The 10,328-nt window shown below is 50.0% G+C and overlaps 1 protein-coding gene across 1 annotated transcript; it reads left to right on the top strand.

Moving 5' to 3' along the window:
- Positions 1–964: 964 nt before the first annotated feature.
- LOC127331626 (stress-related protein) lies at positions 965–2,871 on the top strand. Its single transcript, XM_051357797.2, has 3 exons — positions 965–1,068; positions 1,160–1,375; positions 2,038–2,871. The coding sequence occupies exons 1-3, from the start codon at positions 1,048–1,050 to the stop codon at positions 2,584–2,586; spliced, it is 786 nt and encodes a 261-aa protein (XP_051213757.1). The 5' UTR covers positions 965–1,047; the 3' UTR covers positions 2,587–2,871.
- The last annotated feature ends 7,457 nt before the right edge of the window (positions 2,872–10,328 follow it).

The raw sequence follows: 10,328 nt of genomic DNA, 5'->3' as shown, positions 1-10,328 counted from the left end.
TGGTGGTTCTGTCTTGGTCGGATTGGAGATATAATTTCTCTTCTCCATGTTCATGGAGTTTTGCAAAACCCCAAACACCACAAAGATAGATATAGAGGTAGAAATTTATCGAATAAAGTGCTCAATTTTCTATGTTTTTCTCGAATCGGTTAGAGTTTGTGTCCTGCTCAAGTAGGCATGGCTGCAGCTTCCTGTAAATGAAATAAAGTTCTCCCCGCCTAGTCCCCGTTCCCATGATATGTCCAGTGTCGTCGGAGAGCATGTGGATGTGTCTCTTGTGGATCTCACTAGTTTTGGTTGATGTTTTTTCTGGTCTACGCTTCTCTTCGTCAACGATGGTTGGAAATTGCTTCTCTCATGAGCGGGTTCTTTGGACCTTAGCATATGACAATTGCCCCCATATCTACTAGATAAATTTTGGATGGCTCCAATGAGAAAGGGGCGAGAACGGTGGCACGTAAGTGCTTGTAGTCGTGGCTAGGTCATGGCTAGGTGGTACAAGAAACTTCTTATAATTTTTATATTCTTATTAATAAACTTATACTGCTGTTAAAGATTATTATGAAACGATCGGATGACATCACCGGCGTAGCCCACGCTCCACGGCGCCGGACTCCGGCTACCACAGCCGTCCATCCTCCAAAGCAGTACGTACAAAACTCCAAACCCGGGCCATGATCATCTATCTTCCCTGGTCACGGCGCACCCGGCACACGGTACGAGGAAAAGAATTACCGTCGGTAGCGACGTGGCCGCTCACCACATCCACGTGCCCCTCACGCCAACCAGCACCAACGTACGTGCCGGCCCCGCTCCAGAACCCGGACTCTTCTGGCACCCCGCCAACGACGGACGGTCCCGATCGAACGCCCCCGTCATCGCACGGCCCAGCGACGCCCATCGCCACCTATATAGGGGCCCGCCCCTGACCCCCCCGTCATTCGAGTCATTTCGTTCTCGTTTCAGCAAAGGGAAAAAATCCGTCCGTCTCCAACAGACGACCAGGTTCTAGAAGCCCCCGTCCGATTCGCGAGTGGTTCGGGAGCCATGGCGGAGCCCAGCACGCAGGTGAGAGGCCGAACGATCCCTCCCCTTCCCCGCCCTTGCTTCTCGGCTCGATTTGGTGCTGATTCGGTCCGGAATTTGGGTTTGCTTGCAGGAGAGGCCGAGGCTGAGGCGGCTGGAGTTCGTGCACGCGGCGGCGGCGCAGGCGGCGCTGTGCGTCGCGGGGCTGTACGCGCTCGCCAGGGACCACGCCGGCCCGCTCCGCCCCGGCGTCGACGCCGTCGACTCCGCCGTCAGGGGCCTCGCCGGCCCCGTCTACGCCCGCTTCCGCGGCATCCCCCTCCACCTCCTCGCCTTCGTCGACCGCAAGGTACGAATCGCTCGAAGACCCACTCCTTCTCCGCCCGCGGTAGGGTCGATCAGTTGTTGGTGCGGTCGCCCTCGTTTCGCGCGCGCGGCGCGGTTGTCTCGCCAGTGGAGCTGGGGTGCCATGGCGCGCACGGTACTAGTACGGGAAGGGTGCGCCGCTGATTTGTTTAGCAGTGTGTAAGCTCTCTGTGGTAGGGTCTAGTTTGGTGGCTGAGCTGTGTGGTGGAGAATTCCCCGTGCTGGTGCGCGGAATCTGCCCGTGTTTCGCTTTCGAGATTCCTCTGGTTCCTGCGTATGCTAGCACTCGGCGGAGACTCCGAGGTAGTGGTTGTGAAGCGCATGCCGACGCTCTTTTGGAGAAATTTGATTTCCTTTGCCGTATCGATCAAAGTGACAACTAAATTCCAACCATGGTTTGTCTTTATTAATTGGCAAACTCTAAGCATGGTCAGGTGGCGAATCACATGGCCATGCTCCTGGAGAACTTTGATTTTCTTTGCCATAGCGATCCAGCGACAATTGTTGTGCTAGTACTAGTAAATCCCAAGCATCCTGTCTTTTCAATTTTGGCAAATTCCAAGCATCGCGTCTTTTCAGTTTTGGCGAATTCCAAGCATGGTTTCCTCTTGTTGCTGAACCGCGTGTGTAAACTGACAATGGCAGGTGGACGGCACGGTGGAGGAGCTGGACCGGCACCTCCCGTCGGTGCTCAAGTCGGCGTCAGCGAAAGCGTACGAGGCGGCCCAGGCGGCGCCGGAGCTGGCGAGGGAGATCGTCGACGAGGCGCGTCGGTCGGGCGTGACCGGCGCGGCGCGCGCCGTGTACGGGAAGGTGGAGCCGGTGGCCAAGGACGCGTACGGGAGGATCGAGCCGGCGGCCAGGGACCTGTACGTGCGCTACGAGCCGGCGGCGGAGCACCTCGCCGTCTCCACCTGGCGCGCGCTCAACGGGCTGCCGCTCTTCCCGCAGGTGGCGCAGATCGCCGTGCCCACCGCCGCCTACTGGTGCGAGAAGTACAACAGGGTGATCGTCTACGCGGCTGGGCACGGGCTCCCCGGAGCCCGGTACCTCCCGGCCGTCCCCGTCGAGCGCATCGCCAAGGTGTTCGGGGAGGGGTCGCCGCCGGAGGCCAAGCCTGTGGAAGTGAACGAGACCGTCGGGGAAGGGTCGCCGGAGGCCAAGCCTGTGGAAGTAACCGAGACTGCCGAGTAGCCCGCGCCGGAGGCCAAGCCTATGGATCTTGATCTAGTAGCAACGCCGTGCTCCTACACTGCCCTGATAAACGAGGTCTGTACTGTATCGCTCGTGGCCTCAACTGAATAAGCTACGTACTGAAAGAATCCTGGGGAACATCAAGGTGTGTAGTGGTATCGCTGGTTTAGTCTCGTAGATAATGTGATCATGGATGATGATGGTGATGTTCTACTACTACTGTTAGCTCTGCTTTATGTGCTGAGCATTGTATTCTCCTTGCATGCTTTTTGTACAAAGTTGGTCCATGTCGCCGTCTCTGTCTTAATCCAATGCAATCAGGTTCGCTCTTCTTCACCCGAAAGTGCTGACGGCCGGCCACGGTTTTGTTGAACCGTGGGGAGACTTCTCCCTCTTTTGCTTCGTCGTTTTCCTCCTGGATCGATGGAGTGAACGTATGGCTTCGACTTCAGAAGCTGTCGCCGTCAGCCTATTCTGATGAAACAACCAGCTATATATGCTGCCGTGAAAACTGAAACGCCGATTACGGTGCTCTCTTTTGTACCTGTGTGGTTTCATCGGGAGAAAAGGCACACCACCAGAAGAGAATTCCAGCCCAGCTTCTCTGAGAGGTATGTGTTGCATAAAGATATGTACGATGCAGGCCCTCTAGCGATGGTAAAATATGTTGATGGGCGACCGCCGTGTCCCTTCGGGAACACACAATATATCGCAGCACCGTCCTCTCTTCTTCCTCTCACTCTCAATACTCTCCTATCACATCACGTCGGTGGTTGCACTACCACTGATGAATACCTCTGGTCACATTTAATTGACGCAAGCCAACACTACTTGCATGCTAGGATTAGTACCACTCTGCGTTAATTTAATCCGAACGGAGGGAGTACATTGCTTCGCTACATCGAGAAAGAACGGAAGGAGGAGTCGTGAGATAAGTGACATCCACCATGGCCAAGGAAGAGCGGGGACTTTCTCGTGACCTACATCTTGTCCTTGTCCACAACTAATCGTCTTCAATAGTGGTAAGCACTTCAGTAGCGGTAAGCAGAACTACTATCTTCTCTGATGCTCCCTTTTCGGGGATCTGAAGGAACACACATAGTGCTAGTGATTGCGATGACATGCAGACTAAATCTATTAGGGCATCCGACAGGGTAGGGTTAGATTTGACGATTCCTTGCGATGCGTCAAGATTTTGGACTATGAGATTTTGGTTTTGGGGAATCCCGCAATGCAGTAGTTCGATATAATAGTTGTTGCTCGCATGCACGACAGATTCACTACACAACTGGTTTTACTGTTCATTGGAGGCAAGGTTTTGGCATGCCCTATTTTCGATAACTAGTGTCTTCTTGTTCATCCATTGCTTGCTCATAAGCTGGCTATGTTCATATGTATGCCTATGACTATAGGGTAACGCTATGTTAGTACAACTGAGATGATCACCATTTAGCAAGCGTCGAGTACTCTTAGAGTGGTAGTATTTTGTACCTGCTAAATGTTGGATTATCTTAGTGACTCTTATGTGCTAAGTTTTATGAGGCCTACATTGGTTTACATACTATGTCAGTGGTTCATGTGTGGTATGTTCTTTTGAGCCCCACTTTGTTTAATCATATGCCATTTTTTATTTGGTCGATGATTAAATCATGGACAATGTGATCAAGGGATGGAGCTACTGAACCATCTGCATTGTACACACAAAAATATGTGCAATGTACTAGGTTTGCCAACTCCATATCTAAGTTTATTGTGCCCAATGCAAGTATGAGTGCCTAAATATATTCATTAGGTTTTGTTTTCTTGAAATGGCCGGTGATTAAATTCATTAGCACAATGTGAGCTAAGGATGATCCAACCATACCTAGGGGCGTACAAAAAGACATTAGTATTGCATGCTCCTTGATCTTGCAGGACATCTCTTAGCTTCTGGATGCTACTTCATATGAAGCTCCCAACTGTAACTTGTGTAAGATGCAATTGTCGATGATTGAAATGTGTCACCATATTGGTGCCGCAATGATCTATCAAACGTTGTGCATTGCACAAACAATCCGCATTGTGCATAGTACTTGATTTGGTAGGATCATTCTTGTCATGAGATTGCTTATATGAGGACTTTTGTGGTTGGTTCTTTTTTCAGGTTGGTTGGTATGACATCATTGATTCAAATGTGGCACAATCTGAGTGAAAGGGGTTCTTCTTACACCTTGTCATATGTGCAGGCACATTGCTTGTACAATAGACTTGGTGTGCAAAATTCCTTTGCCTTGTGTGTAACCCTATATATGAGGCACCAACTAACTAATGTTCTATATTAGGCTAGTGATGAGGATGTGGGCATAGCCCAGTGGTTGGGGTCGCAGTGGCGCACCCCAACGACCAGAGTTCGAATCCTGTCAGGAACGAATTTCTGAAATTCTCACGTCGAGGTCCCACTTCTACTATATCATTTAGTGTCTAGTTCCTCCTAGCACTAATTCATTTTTTTATATTAGGCTAGTGATTCACATCATAATATTATTGCCAATTGTGCATAGTACTTGGTTGGATAGAACCAACTTGTATTTCAAGACAATGATTGAAATGTTTCACAAATTTTGTGTAGGAATTATCATATCCAGCCTTGTGCATTGCACAAACACTCATGATTATGCATACTACTTGGTTAGACAGAATAATTTGCTGCATTTTGAGTGTGATTGATTGCATGGGGCCTTGGTTTACATCTGTTTTTTGTGTATGCAATGGATAGCAATGCTTCATGGGAGATTCCGAGCGAGATATCAATCAAATGGCCTCGTGAAAGACCTTCCAATGTTGGCCACTACCATGACGAGAATAATGCGGAGCACTTAATGAGGGTGGTCTTCAAGCCTACTATAGGCACGTGGCAAACTCCTAAGGCATTCGTGACATGGTTTGAAAAAATTCATTCCACGATCATTGTTGTGAGGTGTTGACTAGGTGTCCGAACCATAGAGATGCTACCAGGAGGATCGTGGAAGAGGAAGACTGGTAGTTGCGTACTAATGTGTCTGAAGTGCCTTGTTTCTGAACTATGTTAGTGCGGATTGTCTAAACTTGGTTGTGTAATTTCGTATTGCTTCTATGCTTGTCGTGTGTGCTATTATTTAGTGTTTGTAACCTCACCATAATGAGAAGAGGTTACCATATACTCACTATTTTGGTGACAACCAAACATCAGCTACCTGATTTTGGGTTGCTCCATGCATGGGCTTCAAACCATGCAAACAAACAACATGAGCTTAAATATCCACACTTCCACAGAACAACAAAGAATCTTCACGAGCTACCAAACAAAGTCTACTTTTTAAGTCTGGAGTACGTTTTAAACGGGTTAACATCCACTTAGTCTACCTTCATAGAACGTCAAAATCAACCAGGCTACAAACACGTTCATATATAGTCTCTTAAACGTGCGTCCGTTGGGCTATGCATTCGCTATAGTTCCAAGCCCCTCGTCTCTCCGTGCCTCACTCGCATTGTCACGCAAACTGTACCTAGTGTGTCCGTGTGTGATCGAAGTTACTGAGCCGTCAGTATATTCTTCGCGGAATAAGCTCCCACGCGATCAACCTGTTCTGTTCACGCCACACGCATCACCTTCAGAGCGACGACACCCACCGTACACAGCCCCACGAGGCCACGATCCGCTCCTCGACGAGAGTTTCTGCCGCCGTACGTGCGCGCTCCACCGGTGACAGTTCAGTTGAGTGACGAAGCGGCGCCGTCGAAGTTGTCGCCGTCACCGGTCGAGCTGCACTGCTCCCGTGAGGCCGTTCTGAAACTCGCTGCATGCATGCGCGCGTGGTGCACGGAGACACGGGACGAGGCCTGTTTTGCAGAGCATAGCCTCCACGCGACCACGCTTATGTTTCACGGCGCGCCGGCCGGTGCCTGAAACGTGCGCCGGCGGACGGATCGATCTCTCATCCGGTCTCCCTGGCGTCTACGGCAGAGCCACGGCTTTCAGTTCATCCTATGGCGTGGGCAGCGGCGACAACGGCACGGCAAAGCAACGGGAGACTGCTAGCACGTTTTTTTCTCGAGCACAGAATATGCTAGCGCATGGTACACACGGCGGAGGTCGACGGCTGGCCTGGGCCGGCATTCACGGTTTGGTCCGCCCGCCCAAACGAAAACACCAAGGGCCCAAGGGGCTAAAATGGCTTACTATAATAGCTGGGCCTTCTCTCGAGAGCAAAATAGCTGCAGCCGTTTGAGTGCTTCTGGTAGTGGGCGGTGCGCGGTGCACCCAGTAGGCAAGGCCTTTGATTGGAACGACCGAGGGTAGCCTCGATCCGTACTGGCCTGTTTTTTTTTTTTTTTTTTTTTTTGATCCGCACTAGTTTAGAGCACGAGTGTAAAACAAATGTTCAAAAAAGAGTGTCGAAACTGATAATCTTTTAAAAAAGGAAAAAAAAAGTGAGAAAATTAAGTGAAAATGCACTTCTGGAGAAAAAGTAAAAATAAACACTTACTTCAAGCTAAAGCCAAAGTCATGGACCGGTTCATAAGAAAATACCGAGTACTATACCATAGATTACTTGCACACGCCCGTATCTTCAACCCCATAGGCATCAAACCTCTGGTACAAGTACGACACCCTCCATGTCTTGATCAGATGGCAATAACCGATTTGGACCATTTTGAATAATTGGATTGAAAAAGATACACCATAACATGCTACAAAATCCAACACAACAACGAAAACACAAAAAGACAACCCGAACTGAAGCTATGTCATAGACAACACCAACAACCATCATCATTTCCACCAACACCATGTGAACAAACCATGACAGTGAGGAAGGAGGCCGGAGGGACGGTTGAATGGAACCACGTTGTCGAGACCACGCATAAAACACACAAGCATCGCCTCCTGCTGAGCAATCGCTTCGAGAATAACCTCCAGCTCCTTGCACTTCGAGGAGTACCACATATTATGCCATCGAAGGGGATCATACCTATAATGTCACATTGCTACATCAAGAGCCACCGACGCCACCGGTGGGCAATTCTAAGCCAAGAGAAACATTGTGCCTCCTCTCACAATTGAACCAAACATCCATCACTACGAAGGGAAACCTAGAGCACTGCGTGAGGTGAAGTGCACCTCTTACGAATTGAAGGATATTAGTGAACCAAGTCATCACTACCACACGAACATCCATGCAGGCTGCCCAATCATTAAAACATAGTGGGCCATGTACTTAGGGTGTCACAATTGACAAAGGCCAGACCATAGCTCGTCAAGGACACATCCCCACTTCGAAGGCAGTCATCGATGCTACAACAAGGGGATGGCGAGCGGTGCGGCAGCGTTGCAAAGCCACGCCGCCCAACCTTGTTGTGAGCGGTAGCCTTTGGTGCTACAAAAGCAGGGTGGTAGTGCTATCGTTCGTCAGCGACGGTCCTACCAGTGGATTTTCAGGATGGTGCAAGCGAATAGCGGAGATGCTACTACAACAGGACGGCGGTGGTACTACCAATAAAAAGTACGGGTGCTGTCATTGATCGACGTCAATGTTGCAATGGCAAGCGATGATGCTGCCACTTTTTCGACGGCGGTGCTACAAACGAATCATGGACATGATGCTTTTACTACGATCGATTTTTCTGCAATAAAGAAATTGTGGGTAGGGGTGATATTTCTTCTCAAATTGGACACATGTTTTCGTGGAGTCAAGATGGAGGAAAGTATCTTCTAGGAATGCCCTTTCTTTACTTAGGGCATCACCATTGGCCCAACGCAAATCAGACATTAAAAGTGTCCCTATTGGGTTGGGCCATGAACACAAAATCGGCCGCGTCGCCCCTTGTCACTTTGGGTCAGGCAACCCAGCATTGGACGGAAATTTCTTTTAGATAAACTTTATAGATATCAAATTTAATTTACATAGTAAAAATAAAAAAAGACAGAGACATTTTAAAAATGGGTTGAAACCCTAATCTACTGCTTGTTGTCTTGTTACTAGGTCAGGTTCACGATCACCGGCATAACCCATGGCAAATTTGGTGCCGGCGCCGCCAGAGGGAACACCAGCGAAGGCAGAGGAGCAGCCGGAGCAGGTACGAGCCACTGATCCGTATCGTGTCCACACCGACCCATTTGGGTACCCAAATTTATAGTGCAAATGGTTGCCGCGGCGTGTTAGGGCCATAGTTTTAAAAACCGGACCGGTGACCGAACCGGTGAAGGTGTCGGTTTAGGTTTTTACCGGTCGAACCACTGGTTTACCGGTTCACTGTCTGGTTTTTTAAGATATATAGTAGTATATTTTTATTTATAAATGCTGCAATAAATAAATAATTATGTATGGAAAAATATTTTAAACTTACAATTTAGCTTATCAATTCACAAAGTAGTCGCCAACTCTTGCCATGTCCAAAACAGAAGTACTTAACACACGCATGTATTCCATTTTTGCATTAAGCAAAAGCTGTGAAACAGCAATCCGGGAAAGTAGCTAACATGCATGTATGTCTTTGAGCGGAACACTACAAACAACAAATGCATATCATCTTCTTAGAGTATAAATTAAACTTGTCACCTTTGTATGTCAAGCAACTACAGGTCAACTGGTCTGTTGGTAGTACGCTGGAGGTCGCCAGTTCGATTCCTGTCTCCCGCATCTTATTTTTCTCGCGAAGTACTACTTTCACGGTCGGACCGGCGATCTACAGGCCGGTTTTTCACCAGAAACCGCCGGTTAAGCCGCGGTTCGACTGGTTTTCACCGGGTCGATTGCGCGAGCGGTCCTGTGCGCCTAACAGACCGGCCGAGGCCCTGGTTCCGGTTTTTTCCGGTTCAACCGACGGTCCGGTCCGGTTTTTAAAACTATGGTTAGGGTGGACCGAAACACACAACCACCGATCCGTTTGGGCCAGGCACTCAGGCGGCGGTGGTGAAGATGCCACTATTACCTAGGTGGCCTGGTCCCAATCAACCAAAACCATCCGTTCTCCCTGCATAGATCACACGAGGAGACGCCGCGATCGCAAAGCACCAAAACACTGCCTAATCCCAAACCCATTCCGACGCAAGCTAAACGCCTCCGTTTCTACACCGCACCTACCCCACACGACAGCCACCGCACGCATCCACCCGGCGACAGCACAACACAGCTCAGCCTCATCGTCGCGCCGCTCGACGGTGCACACCGCAAAATTCCCACCTAAATGAACGCAAACGGACGAGCGTGGACGGCGTTTATTTGGATCTTTCCATTGGAGATGGCGTTAGTACCCTAGTGCCGAATCAACCAAAACCATCCGTTCCTCCCGGCAGAGAGATCACACGAGGAGACGCCGCGATCGCAAAGCACCAAAACACTTCCTAATCCTAAATCCATTCGGACGCAAGCTAAACGCCCCCGTTTCTACACCGCACCTACCCTCCACCACAGGCCACAGCCACCGCACGCATCCACCCCGCGACAGCACTGCACAGCTCAGCGTCCCGCCGCTCGACGGCGCACAAGCAGCACACGTCTCGTCTCTGAGTCGGAGCTGAAGCGGTGAAAAGGCTGCGGCTCGGCTCCTGCCGATCAGCCGGCCGTTTCCTTCCTTGCGTGAAAACGTCGGTAAATAATCTCCCGTTGACGCGGCCGCCAGCTCTCCCCGCGGGCCCCACACGCCCGCGCCGTATAAATAAGCAGCCCCCCTCCCCACCACCACCAACCTCGCCTCGCGATCCGTAAACGGAAACCAAAACA

The sequence above is a fragment of the Lolium perenne genome, chromosome 2 (assembly GCF_019359855.2).
Source record: "Lolium perenne isolate Kyuss_39 chromosome 2, Kyuss_2.0, whole genome shotgun sequence".
In the NCBI taxonomy this organism is placed as follows: domain Eukaryota; kingdom Viridiplantae; phylum Streptophyta; class Magnoliopsida; order Poales; family Poaceae; genus Lolium; species Lolium perenne.
This window is presented reverse-complemented; position numbering and strand designations above follow the sequence as displayed.